The sequence below is a fragment of the Amphiura filiformis genome, chromosome 7 (assembly GCF_039555335.1).
Source record: "Amphiura filiformis chromosome 7, Afil_fr2py, whole genome shotgun sequence".
Taxonomy (NCBI): domain Eukaryota; kingdom Metazoa; phylum Echinodermata; class Ophiuroidea; order Amphilepidida; family Amphiuridae; genus Amphiura; species Amphiura filiformis.
In genome coordinates, this window is record NC_092634.1 from 35,665,270 (window position 1) to 35,689,051 (window position 23,782).

Consider the following 23,782-nt stretch of genomic DNA (forward strand, 5'->3'; position numbering starts at 1 on the left):
GCGTATAGGTCCGACGCGCAGACGCCACTATGACATACGATGTTTTTCATTTTGCCGATATTTCATAATGATAAAATGTGCATAAAAAGTGGCGTATGGTCGATACGCCACTATGGAATACAAAAAATGTCACTTTGTAACTATACATACATTTAATTAATTAATTACTAATTAATTAGCTAATTATGACTGATGAGACTTAGAAAAATGAAAGAGCATATCATTAAAAACATATGTGCCAATTTTCAAAAAAATGACCAAAAATCACTATACGCCACTATGGAATACAGCCGACGAATAGTAAGAAAAAATAGATTAATTAATCAGTTGCTATCTACTGAAGATAGTAACATAACAAGAAAAAATAAATAAATTAAACCGTTTCTATCTACTGAAGATAGTAACATAACAAGAAAAATAAATGAATTAAACAGTTGCTATCTACTGAAGATAGGAACATAGTAAGAAAAAATAAATTGCTATCTATTGAAGATGGTAAAATTGGAAAAAATACCTGAATTAAGTATTGCTATCTTCTGAAGATGGTAACATAGCAAGAATAAGTGAACTTAGTAGTTGCTATCTACTGAAGGTAGTAAGATACTAAGAAAAAGTAAATTAAGTAGTTGCTGTCTTCTGAAGATAGTAACATAGTAAGAAAAAATTAATTAATTGAGTAGTTGCTATCAACTGAAGATAGTAACATAGTAAGAAAATTAAATGAATTTAACTGTTGCTATCTACTGAAGAATAGTATCAAAGACAAAACAAATGAATTTTCAGTTCCTGTAATAATCACTATCTAATGAATATAGTAACATAGTCATAAATGTTTGAATTAAAGTAAATAGTTGCTATCTACTGAAGATAGCAACATAATAAGAAAAATAAATGAATGAAGCCCCTATTATCTACTGAAGACAGTTTTAAAGTAACTTGGGATAGAGAATGTGTATGGGCATAAATCTTTGCTAAATTGGGCCTGCGCTTTACACCATCATTACCAATAAAAAACATAAAATGTCTGTCAAGTTTCTGACCTGGCTGAACCTGGGGCCGGGGACCAGGGCACTGAGAAGGGGATATCATCTGTTACCAAATACTCGCATAAAAAGGTCTTTTTTTCCTCCAAGATTAGGAAATTTAAGAACCATGCAATTACACACCAGAATCAGCTATTTCTCTTAAAATCCATACACCCCCTATGGAAGACATGACCTTAATCTCCCACACAGGGGGTGTAGATTTCAAATGGAGTCAGCTATTCTGGTAACCCCATTTGAAGTTCACACTCCCTGTGTGGAAGATTAAGGTCACGTCTTCCATAGGGTGTATGGCTTTCAAATAGAACAGCCCCAAATCAGCATGCATTAAAAATACTATTAATAGCTAATTGATATTATATAGATCAAATTTACAGGTGATCAGCGACTGCTAATGAAATTATAATTTTGCACAGGGAAACAATTTGCATTATAGGTTCTTTTGACGCAGCAAATGTGTGTTTTATTTCCCCATGGCAATCTGCAATTCATCTTGTGTCCAAATTACCGGTGTTTATACTGGCAGAATTTGTATGTAATCAAATTAAGATAGAAACAAATTGTGTGGCTACGGAAAAAATGCTGATGCTGCTAAAAATGGCAGCTGTTATGGTTACATTTACTGTTATGGCATCAAATTATTTTGTAAACTGATTCAATTTTCTTAGAACAACAAAAAATTTATGATGAAGAAGAAAATGATGTTAGTGGTAATATTGATGATGATGATGATGGTGATGATGATGATGATGATGATGATGATGATGATGATGATAATTAGAGCAGGATAATTGGGGGGGGCGGGGGGCAAGACTTTTGATGGGGTCCCTTGGCTATGCCACTGGTGAAAAAGTTGTATGTGACGTCGAAAATTGTGCATCATTGCACGTACAGGGTTCCCATTGTCCTTGAAAGTCCTTGAATTTGAAAACGCCTTTTCAAGGCCTTGAAAGTCCTGGAAATTTGCACAATGTCCTTGAAAGTCCTTGAAAATTGTGACAAAATTTGGGGAGTGGAGAGGAACTGTCACTTTTTGTGTTGTGGTAAGTCTTTGAAAATGTTCCCATGGTCCTTGAAACGCCTTTTTATTTGAAAACACCTTTTCAAGGCCTTGAAAGTCCTGGAAATTTGCACAAGGTCCTTGAAAGTCTTAAAAATTATGCTTTTGGACCTTGAAAGTCCTTGAATTTTAAAGGCTTGAAGGTGCGGGAACCCTGCACGTATCTTAGTTTCACATCTATTCACATACTTCCAAGCATGTTGTAAATCCGAAATCAATATCAACCAGGAAGAATTATTTGTTCAATTTCACCGTTAATTTCCTCGGTGGTGTCGTCAACTATCCACAGAACACCTGCATCATCCATTGTTTTATCATACCACCAAGTTTATTGTCTTTTCAATATTAGATCTGCTTGGCTTTGTGCCAAATGTCATATTATTATAATAAAAAAAATTGTCTGTGAGTTGTTTTTATTAAATGTGCAATATGTCAAATTTAATCCATAATTATACAATTTTGATCAAATATAAATTTGTTTATTCTTTGCCAAAAATTATGAAATAATATTAGTAATGATTTGAAGCTGACATAGGTTTTCTTTCATTTTACATCTTCTATTTTGGCCACCTTACTGTGGAGCTCGATGGGGGATTTAATTTCATAATTAAGATATTAATTCAAAATTGTTCTTTTGTCCTTTAGTGTAAGTTTGGACATGTGTTCACATAACCATGGTAACAAATATGCCAAAAAAATTAGGTTTGAAACTGTTACATGTAAGTTTGGAAATTAGCTAAATTCATTTAAAAAGATCATACATTTATGACTTTAATATATTTTTTTCCAATATACACCAGGCACAAAAAGAAACTTGTCAGTTATATTCATCCTTGCTGTTCAATAACTTGATAATGTTTGATTATTCTGAAATATACATTTTGTTAATTAGACTTTACTTTCTCATTTGACACCCTGTTCGTGAAAACGAACAAGAATTGACCAAGACATGCGCCTCCAAAGCCTCAAACCCCAAAATCAAAAGTTGCATTTTCAACGATTTTCAATGGGAACGCATCGTTGTATTGCACACAAGCACCACGGGCCAATCAATAAAGCACACAGTGTAACAGGCACAATTGAATCGTTAAAATTGCAACTTTTCATTTTGGGGTTTGAGAGTTTGAGGCGATATCTTGGTCAATTCTTGCTCAATGTTCACGAACAGGGTGTCAAATGAGAAAGAAAAGTCCAATTAACAAGATGTATATTTCAGACCCGGGGTACTCAGTACAAATGACCATACTGGGACGTGCGCAAATATGGGTAGCATTTTCAGCCTCTTGGTATATCAATGACCCCCTTTTCAAAGCCTATTTTGGTATATGAATGGGTCCTTTTTTCAAAATTTTCTTAATTTTTTCGGAAAATATCCCAATTTTTCGTTAATTTAGTCAAAATTTTCCGAAAATTTGTAAAAACTAGGACAATTTGGGTTAAATTCGGCCGAAAATTTTGACTTTTGGTATATCAATGGGTCCAAATTTCTTGAAAAATTGGTATATTTATGGGTCCACTTTCAAATTCTCAGCGGCACGTCCCTACCAAAACCAAACTTGAGTACCCCCCCCGGGATTTCAGAATAATCTAAAATTATCAAGTTATTGAACAGCAAGGATGAATATAACTGATGAGTTTCTTTTTGTGCCTGGTGTATATGAAAAGGCATAGTATCACTTTAACATTTAGATATCTTTATAATGTAAGGTTCATCAGGGGTCTGTTTTGATTAAATGTGCAATATGTCGAAGTAACCCTTGAGCACTACATGTCGATCTAACATTGCCTCTGATTGGTCAATTACATGATATCTTCACTTTAATCACCAATCAGAATGGAGCTTTGCAAATAATTCACCTCATTTTTTGTGTGTGGTGAAATTATTCTAACAATGTTGCTGATTGGTCCAATTGATAATGAAAACTTCTTTTTGGCCAATCGGCAGGTAGTTCTCATGGGGTTAATGTTTACCTGTAATTATTTCCATAAAGAAGTTCCGGTTGATGGCCATATAGTAATTGAATTTAATAAAAAAAGAGTATTGATCACATTGCTTACGAGCCATGACTTTATTGAATCCATAATTTACTATATGACTTAATAAATTTGATTTTGATTAACGAGTGTCAAAACGTGTTGTTAACATAATGTGACAAGTTATCCAACCTTGAAAATTTTCTTTGAATTGAAGATAGCCTCAGTGGAAAATGATTGATTTACCGTTTTGTTGAACAACTTATTGACAATATCAAGGGTGATAATTTTGATGTACAGAGTGCGTGTTGCCGGGTGTGTAGCATGCGAGCACAATTGGGCTGCATGTAGTACCAAATCGGTCTTGCCCGGCTCCCTCAATCAACATAAAAGTTGGTAACTATGCGTGTTCCCAAATGTTGTAGAAAAGGGATCTTATTTTGACGGTAGCACTGACTGAACGTGGACCACAAAATCGTCACAATAGGGGATATTTCTGCAAAATATGGATAAAAGGGGTACTTTGGGAACATCTGGTGATGAAAAAAAAAAAAAAATTGTTCTTTCACATCTGGTAATGTGCTGCATATCAGCCGGGCATATCAGATAAGAAATCCTGGGAAGAAATATGACTGAGGTATTTAAGAACCTATTGTTGGTAAGGAGCGAGTAAAAGCATTGTGGTTTTGAAGGATGTCATTTTGAGAGTGTATTACATTTGTTATTTATATCAGTGAGTGTTGCCACTCCTCTTCCACCCCCTCCCATCCCCTCCCCTCCCCCACCCCTCCCGTCCCCTCCCCACCCCTCCCGTCCCCTCCCATCCCCTCCCCTCCCCTCCCCACAGGGCACCGACTTGTAGTAACAGTTTGAGTAGAAAACTACAGTTTTACCAGACTGTGATGGTTATAAAAATATTTTTAGGCAATCATGATCTGGCAACACTACCGGTACTCATTATTTAATGTACAATAATAGAATCCCTTGATTGGGTAATTAGGACTATTCAACAAAAATGGATCAATTTCAAACACAATTTATGCCAATTATTGACTTCTATTGTATTGATATCTGGGAAGTGCCTTAACTAAATATCTGGAATTTAAGCTTTTATTCTGAAATTGAATGCATCACTTAATATCTTTTATTATGGTATTTAAGGAGTGAAAAGAAATTATGAATAATGAATTAGTGAGAGTCAATACAGTTATTCCCAGGGATGTGGTTGAAGGGTATGTAGAAAGAATTGCTGCCTTGAGTCTTTCTATAAGTGAAGTCATGTTAGCCAAGCAAAAAATACTTGCAGATTAGGTGACAGCACCTGGGGGGTCCCTCCCATTGTGGCCTGTACACCATCCGCGATAATCAACTTTTGAAAAGCACCCTAAACAGGGATTTAACCCTTGGCTAAAACGATACCCTAAACCGGTAACACGTGCCTGTTTTCACACACTAAACAGGGATTTTATTTCTTGCATCAAATTTCATACCCTAAATTTCATTTCCGCGTATTAGCAATTGCAATTTTACCCTTTCTTCCAATTTTTCATGTTTTTGATACCCTAAACACGATACTCGCGTATTGTGCCTACCCACGGAAAACTACCCCTTTTATGCATTTTTATTATCGCGGATGGTGTATAGGCCACAATGGGAGTGACTCCCCGGGTGACAGCAATGGGCTGTTCCAGTTCAAATCCATATACCCCCTTTGGAAGACATGACTTTAATCTTCCACACAGGGTGTGAGAATTTCAAATGGGGTTACCTGAATGGGCGACTCCATTTGAAATCTACACCTCCTGTGAAGGGGTTACCTAAATGGGTGACTCCATTTTTAATCTACACCCCCTGTATGGGGTGGGGGTATGGTGATTTTTTTATCAGGGTTGCCACCAGCTACATCTATTGTATTGCAGGTTGTAAATGGGTGAAACTTATTATAGGGCAGCTATTGATGTTTACCATATTTCCCCCACAAAATAGTGAAACATTGATGGCTAAAGTGCATAGAACTAAAGATTAGGATAGAGTTTTAGCAAGTGATTTCAAAAGTTGTTTTGGGCTGCTGTATCCAAGTACTGAAATTCTTACTGTGTATCCAGTGTTAGGCTTATACTCAGATGCTATAGGTAAGTCCTCACTCATTTTTGAAAGATTCTTAGCATGATTAATTTCCCAAAAAAGAACTCTTTAGGGTTAGAAACTATTTTTAACTGTTGCAATTTGGTAGTTCACAACATCTTGCGAATTGCATTGATCACTTCATAGCGAGTGTGTAGAAGAATTCAAATGCCACAGATATACTTCTGTAGGTCCTGTGGTTCTTGAGTTATGTTGTAAAGAGAGCTGAAACAACAACACTTTCGTAAAACATACATAACTCATTCAAAACAATAAATCAAGCAAGTTTTAAAAGCAATATTTGTAGAATGAACTTTTGCAAAACATCAAAGTGTTATTTTTCAATAATATGTTGATTTAGATAATGAAAATTGATTTGTTTTTTGGCTGCTTTGACCAACAATAAGGATGTGAGGTAATTTTTGGTTGAATTTTTTTTGCAAGAAACCTGACACTTTCTTGCATATATATGTTTAGGTGCACAACATTGGAATTTGGGATGATTACATGGGTCACCCCGTCACCATCTATGTATCTTTTTGTAACTTACTTTCTTTCATGTCTAAAATCTTGGTCTGTACCATTACCTTGGTGTCCCTCTCCATTGATTTTGAAATCAATTGTTGCTTCTAGATTACCATGTCTTATGTCTGCAATGCTGCTCCCCAATGATATGTAACCAGACTAAGGGAAATGTAGACAGTGTCCGCAAAAAGTAAATTTTCTGATTTTTGCATCATGATAAAAACCTTTTAATCAGCTGTAATTTGCTGCAAAGTGTCATCAATATGAGACTTAAGAAAGCCAAGTTATTGTGGAAAATATTTGGTTTATAACAATAATAAAGATCAGAATTTGACTAGTAGATCTGCTCTTAATTCAAAAACAACTTGGGCGACATGGTCCTTATTTTGCTTGAGATGTTGCCATATTGCCAAGTGTGAAGGAATCCCATTTGGGCCTATTTGTTAAGCGCATCTGAATACATTAACTGATGCTTGCAGGGCTAGCTTGGTAACAGTATACGGATGTCATCTAGCAGAAAGTATATATTATAATAGTTAAAGGAGAACTGGATGATGAAGCATGAGGCATTGAAGTAAGACACCCAGGAGAGCTGGCCAACAATGGGATTTATTAAGAGATGATGGTATTCCCCTCTCCCTGAGGGGGTACTGTCACAGCTAGGAGTTGTTCCTCCTGTCTTGAAATACCATTTTGCATCTTTGTGACATTAGGCTATTCCATTTATAATCCATACTACCCCTGTGGAAGATTTAGCTGAAGTCTTCTACAGAGGGTGTATGAGTCTCAAATAGAATAGACATGTTTGGGTAACTTCTATTTGAAATGCTCACTTCAGTTGTTGAAGATATTAGTAAGACCACAATGCAGGGGATGTGGGGTTCAAAATGATTAACCCCGCTGGCCAATTACATTTGAAAAACACACTCCCAGTGTGGAAGACATTTCCAAAATCTTCCACAGGGGTAGAGTGGATTTCAACTGGAATAGCCCATTGCAGGGAGACACCTGTGGTCAGTGGTAGGGGACATGGGGAAAATACCCTCCAGTCAGAACTCCTTCCTCCTAGATGCCCTCCAGTAAAAATCCAAAATTTACAAAAAATTCCACTTTTTTGGCAATTTTGCACAATGCTCCCCCTTAAATTCAATTTCCCCCAATGCCCCCCTTACCCCATTTTGTTTGGTGCCGCCACTGCCCCGTAGTGTGGAAATGCTACATAGAGGTTAACACTGTAATGCAGAATTCTGCAACATTTTTGATTGAGAATTTTTCCAATGATGTGCCTCTGCAGTTTAACGACACTGTCTATTTTAATGATTTATTCAGCATTTCAATTCCATCTGCCAAAGCTATCAGAAAAATTAACCCAATTAATGTGGCTTATGTTTACATTCCCAAAATTTAATATCCTAGTTTAATACCCACACTCTCCAATAACGCACAAGTTGCAACATCCAAGTTGTCTCGGGCGAGTTGTGGTGTTGGTATGAGGTTTTTGTACCCAAAACATTCTGAAGTCATCATGGTCATGAATGTATTGTACACTCATATTAGGATTAAAGAACCGTGTACTGACAGATGAGAATGTTAGCGATTCTATTGGCTGTTGCTACACCAGGGAAGATTTTTCACTTTTCCCAGAATCCTTTGCAACATGATGCATCACCTCATTACATCAAAAGGGTGGTGATAAAAGTGATGTCAGCAACTTTAGGCCCATTTCAGTTCTTCCCTGTATTTCAAAGATTTTAGAACGTGCTGTGCATGATCAATTGTATAATTATCTCACATGTAACAATATTTTGAATCCATGTCAATCAGGTTTCAGGAAAAGTCACAGTACTAACACTGCTCTTTTAGATGTAACAGATCATATTCTAAATAATATAAACAATGATAAAGTTACAGGTTCAATTTTCTTAGATTTAAAGAAGGCATTTGATACGGTGAATCATGACCTTCTTATTTCTAAACTTAAATCATATGGTATTAAAGGTAATGCAATTAACTGGTTTCACTCTTATCTTAATGGTAGATCTCAGGCAGTAAATATAAACTCTACCCTTTCAGATTTTAAGGAAATTGGTATCGGTGTTCCTCAAGGATCAATCTTGGGACCATTATTATTCACTGTATTTGTCAATTCTCTACCTGAATCTATAAACTCTAACTGTAAGTGTGTGATGTATGCAGATGATACAACTCTTTTACTTAGTTCATCTGATCCCAATATTCTGCAAAATGATCTTAATGCTAACATGAATAACATTGCTGATTGGTTCCAGGCCAACAATTTAACTCTAAATATAAAGAAAACTAAACTAATGCTGTTTGGAACAAGGCAAGCTCTTCACAAGTTTAACAATGTTTCTCTTGTATATGGAAATGAAACAATTGAAAGAGTTGAAATGTATAAATATTTAGGTGTTACCTTTGATTCACACCTATCATGGAATGAACATGTTAATTATTTATCTTCTAACATATCTAAACGCATTGGAGTCATTCGTAGAGTAAAGCATTACCTTCCACGGAAAACTGTCAAAATGCTTTCGCAAGCCCTCGTCTTTCCTCATTTTGACTACTGCAGTTCTGTTTGGTCCAATTTCAGTGCCTGTCACAATAATGAGCTCCAGATTTTGCACAATAGGCTGGTCCGTGTTTTGCTCTCTGCAGACATCAGAACTTCAGTGGACAGTATGATGAAAGACCTGGACTGGGTTAAACTTGGCTGTAGATGGGAGCATCAATTACTTATTTTAACTTTTAAATGTCTCACACACATTGCTCCTGAGTATCTTTCTTCAAATTTTATTTTCACTCATTCTACTCATTCCAAATGCACAAGGGGTCAAGCGCAAAACAGTTTGGTTGTTCCAATATGGAAAACCTCTTCTGGAAAGAAAACCTTCCTTTATAGATCTTCAGTTGCTTGGAACAAGCTTCCTCCCAATCTTCGTGTCAATTTTAATTCAATGTGTTTGGATGAATTTAAAAATGCAATTGGTCTATAAGTTTTGTATAATAATCTGAGCTATATATTGTTTTGTATCATGTTTAATTCCTTCATTTTGTAATATAAATTTCTTATATTCTTATTATCATGTTTATGTATATATATATAAAAAATCAGGTCTTCCAGGGAGACCAGTACATTTGTATTGATGGAATTTCCTGAATAAATAACGAATAAATAAAAAACAACGCTCCTATTACTATGTACATACAGGTTCCTTTTGTTTTCATGTTCATGTTGAGTGTAGACTGGCTACACATGGGTCGATAGTCAAGAAATAAACATATTTTGCCAGATCTGGATGTGTTCTGTTCATTGAGGTACTTTTTGTCATTGCATTGTGGGAAGTGTAAGATATCTTTTCTGTTGCTACACTTACCTTGCTCTTGTCATCATAATGAGTAATTCATAGGCCGAATAAAGATAGTTAGTTCATTAATTTGTTGCTTTTGACTTTAAGCAGGGGCTCTTAATTGAAGTGTGTGACAGGTTGGGTGTACAATTTGCATGGAATTTGTGCAAATTGGGTGATATGGATGCTTTGGTTTATAATTATTTGTATGGAGTGTCTCCAGATGTCGGTACTGTGGTCTTTGTTTTTCGCCTGATATACTTCACGCTGCAAACAAATTTTAGACTGATTTTTAAGATTTCTGTGATGAAAAAGGGGTTGTGAACAAATATTTTCAGACGGAGAGAGGGAATGGAGTACATATGGTGGAAGATGAAACGTAATCAGAAAGGAAAGGTATATTGATGTCCTTCCATCCAAAACTGCTTACGATCATCTCAAAATTAAATTTCATCTGAATATGGATCCTGGGTAAAAAATAGAAGCTGATTTAGGGTTCTGTGCCTGATAGAGCTGCAGCATCCTGAATGAGGCTAAAATGGTTTATAAATGTGTGTTAGGCAAAAATGGTCAGCAGCTTCTGGAAAGCACAATGATCTTGTGTTATTAACCCTAATGCTATTAAATCTTACAAGGAAATCCACTGTGCATGTATGCCACGTGATGCCATTGCACAATCACTCCAAGTCATATACACCCGGTATATACACGCAACGAATCATTGGCTGGGCCAGCGAAACTCCTGTGGCATGAGGTCGCGTGTTTGTGGCAGCCAAGGGGGGCCTAGGGTGTTCCCGGGGGTACCAAGTCAAATCTTTGATCATCTTCTCTCCTTTTTTCGATCCTTCTCTGCCTTACGATAGCAAAAAACCATGGTCCACATAGGGGTAATCTGTGGCTTTTTTATCATATAAATACTACCGCAATACCGCATAACATTTCCTTGAATGGTACCTCTTCATTTGCCAAGAGTCAACAGCTATTTTATCAATTTAGGTTAGTTTAATCTGTCAAACTAAATTTTACTGACTAACTGAACTTGGCAGGGCTAGAGACCTGGAAATATAGATACTTCTAACATGATCTTGTCAACACTTAGACTAGCTATCAATGCAACAAATTAAAAAAGACATTGTTTTGATTGCTGATGTTAGGACCGAGGGTACCTGGCTGGGGTTCCAGAGGGTTCCTATAAGAATTTGGACTAGAAATCTCCTGATCAACAACATTTAATGCCATTGATTGATGTTGAAGTCAGTTTTGAGTATTCTCATTGAATTTGGTGACAAAATTTCAAAAGCCGCTCGGTGGGCTCCCAGTGATTTCACACTGGCTTTTTGCCGATGAGTCTGCCTTATTGCAAGTACTACCTTCAAACAATTTACAATCCTGTAATTTTCTTCATTTCTTTATTTTATTTTATAGGATGACAAACAAAAACTTACAGATGAAAAGAGATCCCTGGAGATGAGAATTAACTTCTTGGAAACTGACATCAAGACATTGAAAGAAAAAGAAGTATCATCTGCAAAACACAATGTAAGTAGAAAAATGTCATCATGTATGCATTAGGCATTTATAATTCACCATTTCATTTAGACCACGGCAGAACAAACAACAATATGAAAAATACAATGTACTTTTTAGGGATTACTTTGTGTTAACATACAGTGCAGAAACATGGACAATAACATACAAAATGAGGCGAGCTTTAGATGGTTGCTATACCTATCTCTTGTGGAAAGCAGTGGATGTTCCATGGCAAACTCAGACCACCAACATGGACTTGTATGCAAAAGATTTGCCAATCTCTGAAAAGCCAAGGAGCAGAAGGCTTAAGTTTGCAGGTCACTCCCAGGAGGTCACTGTGCTATGAGCAAATGGGAAGTGGCATCAAGGGTTCTTATGTGGCAGTCCAAACATGGGGAACAAGCAAGAGGTCCTCTAAGAAGGATTTCATTAAGATGCTGACAGAGGATACAGGACTAACTGGACCTGGCATCAAGAAAGGTATGCTGGATAGAGCAGTTTGGAGAACTATGGTGGGAGTCCAGAAGTTCTAATGGCGGTGTAAACAGGACATTTGAACGCATGACAAAAAGAGTTCCATATAATCAGCAGAAGTGACACCTGGAAATCAGCAGAAGTAACCCTTGATGGAGTTCATGATGGATGTAGCAATAATCTGTAATAAAATAGCGAATATTCTCAGTCATCCAGTCATTAAAATCACAAAGTTTTTTACTGGAACATACTTTTACAAGTGTCACATGACCAACCCAGCAGGTCTGTTGCCTGATGAAGTCTGATGGTATCAGACACACCCGGGGGGGTCACTCCCATTGTGGCCTGTACACCATCCGCGATAATGAAAAACGTGTAAAAAGGGTAGTTTTTGTGGGTAAGCACGATACGCGTGTAACGCGTTTAGGGTGTCAAAAACATGAAATATTGGAAAAAAGGGTAGCAAAATTGCATTTGCTAATACGCGGAAATGAAATTTAGGGTATGAAATTTGAATAAAATCCCTGTTTAGGGTGTGAAAACACCTGTTTAGGGTATTGTTTTAGCCAAGGGTTAAATCCTTGTTTAGGGTGCTTTTCAAAAGTTGATTATCGCGGATGGTGTACAGGCCACAATGGGAGTGACTCCCCCCCGGGCAGACACAACATAGCAAGTTGACCAGTAAAAGATTTAATTCCAAATTTTGTGAATAATCTGTAATGATGACAGTGAAACTTGTGGGTGAAGAGGAGGCAATAAATTGGATGATAAATGCTCCTTGCGATGGGATCTGACATCTTTGGAGACTGCTATTAAACATCTAATATGGACAGATGTGTACTTGGATTCATTTATGTTGAAAAATGTTGACAAGATCTTCAATATGAATTGTGCAGTATGAAGTTTAATTTGTGCAACATGAAGTATTTTTTCCTCTTTTTGATATTTCATTAATCAAGAACGTTATTTCCTTTGTTCACCAGGAGTCACTAACATCAAAAGAAGAAGTATCCAACAAAGAAGAAGAAATCAAAAAGTTAAAAGACGAAAATTGGAAGAAGTCATTAGAACTTGATAACATCATGGTGTCTCTGGACAAAGAGAAACAGAAATGTAAGGAGATAGAGAAGAGATTAAATGTGACAGAGGAGAAATGGGGACAACTAGTACAGAAATGTCAAGAGCAGGAGAGGGACTTCTCCATCAAGGTTAGTGCTTAAGCCACATTCAGAGATACTGGGCTATTCCAGTTTTTAATCCTTACACCCCCTGTTGTAGACATGAGCCTGGGACATGAGCTTAATCTTCCACACAGGAGTGTGAATTTCAAATGGGGTTACCTGAATGAGTGACTGCATTTAAATCTACACCCCCTGTGATGGGTTTGCCTAAATGGGCGACTGCATTTGAAATCTACACCTCCTGTGTGGGAAATTAAGGCGGGATTAAGGCCATGTCTTCCATAGGCGGTGTATGGATTTCAACTGGAATAGCTCATTTTGTACAAAATTGTTTCTACTGCGAACATTGCCCTCTATCGCCCACTATTAACCACCTCAAACGGTGATTGATGGATGATGGTGATGTTACCCTGCATCAGAGAATATATCTTACACTTCCCATAATGCATTTCTCCTATTTCAGTTTTCTGTACTGATTTGCTATTAGTGCAACATGGGTTGATAGTGACGAAATGTACCGCAATAAACAGAGCACATCCAGATCTTGCAAAAATGTTTATTTCTTGACTATTTACCCATGTTTAGCTGTCTTTTCTCAAAATGAAAAGAAAGGGAATCAGTACGAAGTAATAGGAATGTCATTTGATGCAATGAGGTGATGTATCATATTGTAAAGGACTATGGGAAGGGTAAGATGTCTTCTCTGACCGTGTACCCAATACAGGGACATATCCAAGGGGTACAAAGGTGCAGGCACCCATGGTGTTTTGAAAAATGATGCAAACTCAGCCTATTTTAGCCTCTTAGCACCCCAGGTGCACCCATGTAGCTGGGTAGTCAGGTTTCTTGATACACCCTTGTAATCTGGGACGTACATCACCAGGTATCAGTATTTACTCGGAAGCTGTATGTCGCAATTTTGGCTCAGTGAAAATTATATTTGGCACACACAAATTTGCAATGCTGCATTACATTTATTCAATTTGAGGAATTATACTGAGCTAAAATTGGGTCAATTTTGGGGCTCAATGCTTCATTTGGTGCACATAATTTTCAGAGAGAGTAAATACTGCTGGGTATTACCTCATATCACCTCACACAACCCAGCAACCCCTTACTCGGTAGACACATGTCGATTGACTCACGTCAGGTCACATTTCGTCCTCTGTGAAACAAGAATCCCTGTATAAAATTCACATCGTGCAACAGGCTTGTGAATAAGGCTGCAAAGTCTACTGCCCTCTGTATTTGAATAATTAAAATCAGACTTAAATGTGATGTGCTGTCACAAACTATGAAGGGAGACCTCACTTATAAATATGGATGCCGATGTGTGAGAAGTGTGTCATCTTCAATAGATCAGTAGTTTCTATTTTTAGACGTTTTGCCTGATAGAATATCCCGATAGAATATATGGTTTGAAACAAAAATATTGAATATTAGAACTGAAAATCAATTTGCTGTAATGAGTAGATTGACAGTGACTGTATGAATCAGAGAAGACACCTTACACTTCCCACAATGCATTTCCCCTATTTCAATTTTCTGCAGTGGCGTAGCGATGGGTTGTAGGTGGGGGCAGAGGGGGCACGTGCCCTGGGCGCCACCCTTAAGGGGCGTAGAATTGACCAATTCAGCATCGATTCTGCACTCCCTCCAAGTGATTAAAGTCAAAATATTTGTGCACTACGCTCGCATTTTGGCACAAATTCATTTGAACAATCAATTTAAGATTGATATTCAACTTCATCATTATAACCAAATTTAATGAGTGACAGGCCCCATTTGTGCAAATTTTCACACGCTCTGCGTGCATTTGTTTCAAGAATTGAGGAATTAAGAGCGCCATTATGTATCTTTCACCCTGGGTGCCACAACCCCTAGCCACGCCACTGATTTTCTGAACTGATTTGCTATCTAATGCAACATGGGTCGATTGTGATGAAATGTACCTTAATGAACAGAGTACACCCAGATCTTGCAAACTATGTTTATTTCTTGACTATCAACCCATTTTAGCTAGTGTATTCTGAAAATGAAAACAAAGAAAACATGTACAATGTATGGGAGTATTATTTGATGAAATGAGGTGATGTATCATGTTGTAAAGGATTCTGGGAAGGGTAAGATATCTTCTCTGAATTTAATAGATGGTTTATATCCTATCACTTTTACAATATATCCTCTCTATGGTGAAGGAGTATTTCTAAGATTGTGAAACACATCATGTTATACACTTCAAGATTCCTATTGGGGCTGCCTGTAGAGGTATACTGTTGCTACGGTAGTTGGCTGGTACTGTGCAGTGCCAGGGGAGTACTAGTGTAGTACCAATGCAGTACCACTGCTGGTGAGTCCTGTGCAGTACAGCATTGGTACTGTGTAGGTACTCTTGTGTGTACCAGTGAGGTAACTTGGTATTGGTGTACCTGTGCAGGTGGCCACAATAGAAATCTTGTAGTGTATGTAGTAGTTATAGTATCATTAGAGTTCAGATGCAAAAACTGTAAAACAGCATTTTCAAACTTTTTGAGTTCATTCTGCCCTGTAAATAAATGCAAGCTTTAAATTGACACCCTCTTTTGAAAATTCCAAGGGGAATTTTATGAAACTATGATCAAAAGGTGTGCATGTTTTCTTTATTTAATTAATTAATTGAAATATTCTTAATACTTGATCAGTTACATTTATTGCATCTGAGCTCTTCAAGCAATGTTATCCAAAAATGATGGAATCAAGGAAAATGAGTCTCCAATTTGTTTGTTTCACAGAAGGTTTATTGTCTGGTTTTTTTTATTTATTGAATCTATGATTTGCTTTTAGCTTAAATTAGATTTTGAACATACAGGGTGTCCCATGAAGACATATCATGTTATGATTACATCTAAAAGAGGACCATGTGATGGTGTGATTGTAACATGATTATAATTGCTGGTAAAAAAACCCTCCCATGTGCCCTGTTCAAAAGGCTTTAAGAAAATGATTTGTAGAGCCTCTTTTTATTGGGACACCCTGTATGTCAAAATCATCATCACCAAAGAGATGCTCATTTTGTTTGATCACATCATATCACATTGACTACTTGAAGCATAAAAGGCTGCTTGGAGTATAAATGGGTTGGCTGCCATTGCTTAACATAGCAGACAACCTATTTGTGCTCAAGGCAGCCTTAGTAGTTGCCTTTTGTGCTCTAAGCAGTTGACCTGATACAATCAAGTCTTATGAAATATTTCTTTTGAACAAAACCAAACTTTTACTTACTATTGACGGTTTTGCCTATCATGGTTGGTAGCCATCATGAGAATGATGATTGATAATCCTTACTTCTGGTTGAACGTATCCTGACTGAAGAGGTAGAGGGTATATTATCAGCCAGGAGAGGATCATACTTGTAACTAAGGAAGTGGGCCCCCTCGTCTCTGTTCATGACATTGGGCCCTTGCCGTCTAATCCAAATGGATTCTTTAGTCAGGATACATCCAACCAAAAGGAAAGACTAACAACCATCATTCTCATGATAGACAAAACCATCAATAGTGAGTAAAAGTTTGGTTTTGTTCAAAAGAAATTTTTTGTAATGCCTGATGAATCTATTTAGTGCAATCAAGTCGTATCATTCTCATATCATTCCTCATACTTTTCTTGTTTGCATGCCATATATCCTACTCCATTATCTTCCATTCTTTTGATGTTGGTGATGTTGTAGTTGGATAAAGTGGATAGAGAATTAGAAGATTCCAAAGAAGAAATACTAGCGAGCCAAGAAGTTATTACCAAGTTAAAATTTGACAATGAACAGGTATCTACGCTGGGTGGAGTGAACAATTTTTTGTTCTTTTTCTGCTAAAGCACTAACTTAATTTGTAACTGACAATTTAGGTGCACTGAAAGAATTAACAGGGAGAAATATGGGCTATTACATTTGAATTCCACACTACCCCTGTGGAAGATTTTGGAAATATGTTCCACAGAGGGAGTATGAATTTTAAATGAAATTAGCACATTAGGCAGCTCCATTTGAAACTCACCCTCCCTCTGTGGAAGATTCAGGTTGAATCTTTCTCAGAGGGTATATGGAATTCAAGTGGAGCTACCTAATGTGCTAATTCCATTTAAAATTCATACTCCCTCTGTGGAACATATTTCCAAAATCTTCCACAGGGGTAGTGTGGAATTCAAATGGAATAACCCAACGCGCACACTAGAGTCCTGCTCTAGGCCCTTTGGGCATTTTTGGAGGGGTGCGTCGCATCCCCTGGCTACGGGCCTGATATGGAGGAATTATGTATTTTATTTGTCAAGCACTCATCAACAACCTTTTGTTAACATTTTGATATTTGATTCCTATAAAATGACAGTTTGCTGTGAGTGCAATGCATGCGCAGTTATGCACATAACATACTAATTAGATAACATTCCTATAATCAGTGGGTGTGGTTTAGCTTGTAAGCGCTGAATTTCATTGGTTCCTGGACGTTGTCTATCACTTTGTAGACAGCAGTTGCTGTGTTGTCATGGCACAACCTTGTCGAGGCACGTATTTATCGCATTATAATCGTTAAAGTTTCGTTCAGTTTAGAATAAGGGGAGTTGTCATGACGGTAACTCATTATTTTCCTAAATAAAACTTGTTTTAGTTAGGCTAAAAAAATTGTTATGTCTCAAAGCCCATGGCAGTTTAAAAAACAAATGCAGAATGAGTTTTTTTTTCCAATTTTTTTAAAAAGATTTTTTATAACTAAATTTTGAATTAAGATGTAATTTTTGAGTGCTCAAAAGTACACCGCATAAATATCAATTGTTTTATACCTATACAATGCGAGTATCGAATCAGGTAACTTTTTTTCTAAATTTGTCACAGAATTTCATGATTTTACAGCAAAAAAACTTTAAAAAAAAGGAAAATTAAAAATTAATTTTCTGTTTCAGCTGACATGGACGCGCTAAGAAAAACGAACATGCACATGGGGTTTGAGAAATAACAATTTTTTTAGCCTTATTAAAATAGTAACTGACTAAGAGTGAGAAAAAATGATATGCATTTCTGTGTTTACTATCCTCTACCTTGAGATACACGATAGGGCCCAATATATTTTATTGTAGTGGATACAAGCTCACCATCATTTTAAGTAGAACAGAGAGGCGGCATGTCGAGTTGTTCGTAAAAATAATGGTGCATATCATTTAAACTTGAGAGGATTTTGAAGAGCTTAATTCACAGAGAAAATTATTAGGGATGATAGAATAACAGCATGATTATGTAAGCAATCTTACTTCTCAATATATAAGCTTTTACCTCAAATGTAGGTCATTTTTATCAAGTGATGTAAAATTGTTATTTAAATTATATACAGAAATTACAAAGTTTTTCCACAAATTTACAAAGAGTTGATTTAATTATGGAATTATGGAGAAGTCTACTGGTTATAAATTGCTACATGTTTTTCCTCTGTACCTTACCTAAAAGCTAACATGGGGTACTGTAAAAATTAAAAATTTTATGCGGCACTTATTTTTACACTTTGCAATGTTCCAAACAGTTAATCCGAAAACAACACTTGAATATATTGCCAAGTGAAGTCCAAGTACTGGGGGTATACTCAAATTTGGTTTGGGTAGGGGTGTGTCACTGAGAATTTGAAAGTGGATCCATCAATATACCAATTTTTAAAGAAATTTGGACCCAGCGATATACCAAAATTCAAGTTTTCGGGCAAATTTAACACAAATTGTCTTAATTTTTACAACTTTTCCCTTAAATTTTGAGGAAATTTCAAACATTTTGGTTACAGTGAGGCAAACTTGGCTATTTTCCAAAAAAATTAAGAAATTTTTCAAAAAAGGACCCATCCATATACCAAAATTGGCCTAGAAAATGGGGCCATTGATATACCAAAAGGCTAAAAATGCTACCCATGTTTGTGGCACATCCCGTATGGCCATTTGTACTGTATACCCCGGATATATTCCATTTGTACATAGGTCATTAATGGAAGCTTAGAATAGCGAAATTTAAAACAAGTAAAACAGTTCCAAATTTGCTGAACACGAAAAATTAATCACGCGAAAATTCGACTTTTACGGTGGAAGTTGTCGCCTGCAGTCATAATTTCATTCTATGCAAAAGCAGATTTCTGTTGAATTTATTAAATTTATTCCATATCAACATGGGTCAGGTTGTATTGATCGGAATAGTTTTATTCCATGATTATGATCAGGCTGAAAAACATACTCCGATTTCAATAAATGTTTGCCCTACCTAATACCGTATATCGCTCCTAGGCATCCATAACCACGATAACACATTGATTTATATCATTCTCCTTTGCGTACGCATAACTAGAGGTATCCTTCCCCTATGCACATTTATCATAGATTTCATCCTTGATATTTTTCTTTAGGGGTACACATGAAGACCTGAGCGCAAGAAGACCGTAAGTCCACTTGGCCCCTCAACATGTATACAGTAAAGTTGCGTATAGTTTGGTAATGTTTTATACATGTTCAGGGGCCAAAACAAATCTTTCACAACCTTTTATGATGTTATCACCCTGGAACATGTATTAAACATTATAAAACCCTAAGAAGTAATACGTAACTTTAGTGTATACATGTTGAGGGGCTAAGTGGACTTATGGTTTTCTTGCGCTCAGGTCTTCACATGCTAAATTTTATTTATGAGGTATCTCATCTGTAATATTAGCAACAGAAAATCCATCATATTTGTCTCATGAATAATTTGGTTTATTTCTGAGGGGTTAGTGCAGATGGCCCTATCTGCAATAGCTGCCCTATAGAAATTTAACCATTTCTGCATTCTGTTGTGTACACATATTACACATGGCAGCTATTCCTGATGGGGCCTATCCATCATATTTGTCTCATGAATAATTTTGGTTTATTTCTGAGGGGTTGGTGCAGATGGCCCTATCTGCAATAGCTGCTCTATAGAAATTTGACCATTTCTGCATTCTATATTGTGCACATATTACACCTGGCAGCTATTGCTGATGGGGCCTTATACACTAATCCTTCATTTTATTCTGAATTGCAAATGAGATATGTCATTTGCAATATTAATAATTAATAACAAGGCACAATCAACAAGGCACGCTTAGCTTAATTGGGGGGAAATTATTTCAATTATTTCTCACACTCACTTTCGAAAGATGATCCAGAAAAGCTCTTATTTTGTGGTGATGAGGAATTGGGTGTACATTATTAATTTCACAATCAGCTATTCCATTTAAAATCCACACCACCTCTGTGGAAGATTTAACTAAAGTCTTCCACAGAGGGGTAAGAGTTTTAAATAGAATATATAATTGGGTAACTTCCGTTTGAAATACTCACTCCAGTTGTGGAAGATAGATGTAAAACACAGGGGGAGTATGGATTTCAAAATGATTAACCCTGACCAATTACATTTGAAAACATACTCCCCCTGCAGAACATCCAAAATCTTCCACAGGGATAGTGTGGATTTCAACTGGAAGATCCCACTGCTGTATAGTATGTAGCAAAATTAATTTGAGAGGAATTAAAATAGGATGTTGCAAAGGGCATCCTCATCAGGAGAGGGGTTCTTAGCGTAAAGGTGGGTGTGGGGATTTCAGTAACCAGGATCTTGTCCTTGATCCCTAAATATTTATCATGTGACTGAATACAAACTAAATCACACATTTTGGGGGATTGGGGCAAGATTCATGTTATTGCGTAGGGATGAACAGCAACCTGGATCTTGTCCTTGTTCCCTAAATCTTTATCATGTGACCAAATACAGAATAAATCACACATTTTACAGAAATAGGGCAAGATTTACATTATATCAAATGGTTATTGATTTCATGAAACTGTCATAAAAAGGGTGCTTTTCAGAAAGAATTCTCCAAATTGTTTCAAAAAAATTATCTTGTTGTCCATTATAAAAATAGAATAAATAAAATAATAAAAAATAAATGAATATTCATACATAGTGGTAGATAAAATAATTGAAGAGTTTGACCTCAACACTACGTTATTTTTCACTCACATGGAATGTTTTCACTAGTTCAACCATCGTCTACAGCAGTTGGTGATGCTGATATCTTAATCATATGATATCAGCAGTGAAGGATATCCCAATTGTAGACAAGATACAATCACAGCATCACCATCTGCTGAAGATGCTAGTCGAACTATTGAAAATGTTCCAGGTGAGCAAAAAATAGTGTAGTGTTGAAGTTCAACTCTTTAATTGTGTCCATCCATATCAAAACGATGCACTTGTCGGCTACTACATGTGTCTCATTTCACATGATAGCTAGGAATAAATACCCGACTCATCTCGGAAGTGGAGATCACTTCAAATCATCCCAAGTCACATGGCTTAGGAATACAGAGACCATTCCTTAACCATGTAACTTGGGGATGATTTGAATGACCTCTACTTCGGAGATGAGTCGGGTATTTATTCCTAGCTATCATGTGAAATGAGACACATGTAGCAGCCGACAAGTGCATCGTTTTGATATGGACGTACACAATTAATAAAAAATAAATAAATAAATTCACTGCAAAATTAGCAGTATTTGTTGTAGACAGAAATTATATCAAAATCTATAAAATAATGTCTCCTTTTTGGTGGATTGTTTGTTAAAAAATGATATAATTTGGAGAAGTTTTCAGAATATTGTCGTCTACTCATCCCCACCCAAACCAAATCAGCAGGGTTCGAAATTTTGGTTGTCCGGTTGCCCGGGACAACTAAAAAAGTCGCCGGACAACCAAAAATACTGATTCGGTTGTCCGCCGGACAACCATAAATCTAGCAAAAAGTCGCATTTGTAGGCCTACGGACAACCAAAAACTTAGACGGACAACCAGAAATTGTAATCTGGTTGTCCGAGGGACAACCATTTATTTTCCCTAAATTCGATCACTGCAAATCAGGTACCTCCATCACCTGGACTAGCTACTACCACATCATCCCCACCTTTCTATACAGGGATTTTCTAAATAAACCCAAATATTAGACTCACACACAGTCTATGTAGGGAGTGTGGTTCTTAAGACTAAAGAGTAACAAGACATATTTTATTTAATATGTTGACCTTTATCATTTTGTACTACAAGACAAGCTGAGCTTAGTGTATACGATACTTGAATATTAATAGATCCTTGTATTTCAATCTGTAGCTATGGTCTTTGAAAACAAGCTTACAGAAACATTGACAAACCTGTTTGTATCACATTTATAAAAGAGCCACAATACTTAAGTATGGAGTTTTGTAAAAACATTTTATAACCCTTACACAGGTGTCGACTGCAGACAACAAGTTTCAAATTTTCTTTAAAAATATCAGAATTAAACATTTTCATGACCATATTTAGAATTGGAAAACTTTTTATGTTGAAGAATAAAAAAAAAAAAAAAAAATTGTTTGATTGGCGTAACATAAAAAGTTTTTTAGGTAGGTAGGTCGGGATTTTTTTTTTTTTTTTTTTTTTACTTTACTTTTTAAGCTGTAAATTTCGTTTGATAAAGGCTTTGGAACTTTTTTTTTTTTTTTTTTTTAAATTGATATATTTTAATTTATTTTTTAAAATTTTATTATTTTTTTGTGAAAAAAAACAATAAAAAAAGTTAGGGTCGGGCCTAATTTAGGTAGGTCGGGTTACGCCAATCAAACAATTTTTTTTTAGGCCTAATGGCCAGCATGAAAAGCATTAATTGGGCTATTCCATTTAAAATCCACACTACCCTGTGGAAGATTTTGGAAATATCTGCTACAGGGGGAGTAGGAATTTTGAATACATTTAGCACATTAGGCAGCTCCATTTGAATTTCATGCAGCCTCTGAGAAAGATTCAACCTGAATCTTATACAGAGGGAGGGTGAGTTTCAAATGGAGCTGCTAATGTGCTCATTCCATTTGAAAGTCATACTCCACCTGTGGCACTATATTTCCAAAATCATCCACAGGGGTAGTGTGGATTTTAAAATCAATAGCCGCCCATTTTACAGAATAGGTTCACCTGACATAAATATTGCATGATTGTTGCATGCTTAGATCAACAGGTCAGAAGATGTAGGGACTGAGTAGAGACACTACAAAATTAACATTTATTTCTGAGCCACATGTTTGTCTACAAAGAACCACAAGACCAAATATGGTGCATGTGTACTAACAGTGTTACCAAAATCATTTTTGAAGGAAATTTGCAAGCAAAAGCTATAAAAAATGTGTGTTTTGAAAAATTTCAATAACCAGTAATTAATAATGACATCATACAATAGACCCGGGGGCACTTGTATTTCAAGGTGGACACCATGCTCATGTATAAAAACAAGTAAAAGGGTTGTTTTTCAGCACTGGGCAAGTACAGCGCTGTACCTGTTTAGGGTGTCAAAAACGCCAAAAATCAGGAAAAAGGGTATACTTTTCAAGCAAAATACTTGCTTAGGGTACCAAAGTTTAATGGCAAAGTTAAAAAAGGGTGAAATAGGCTATGTTTGGC

General features: G+C 36.4%; 1 protein-coding gene across 4 annotated transcripts in view; it reads left to right on the forward strand.

The window, feature by feature from the left end:
- LOC140157107 (uncharacterized) overlaps nt 1-23,782 on the forward strand; it is a 262,345-nt gene that overhangs the window by 131,183 nt on the left and 107,380 nt on the right. For all 4 annotated transcript variants that reach the window (XM_072180178.1, XM_072180180.1, XM_072180177.1 and 1 more), the window contains exons 8-10: nt 11,523-11,636; nt 13,085-13,309; nt 16,989-17,081. In XM_072180178.1, the coding sequence (XP_072036279.1) occupies nt 11,523-11,636; nt 13,085-13,309; nt 16,989-17,081 (432 nt within the window). The remainder of the gene's footprint in view (nt 1-11,522; nt 11,637-13,084; nt 13,310-16,988; nt 17,082-23,782) is intronic.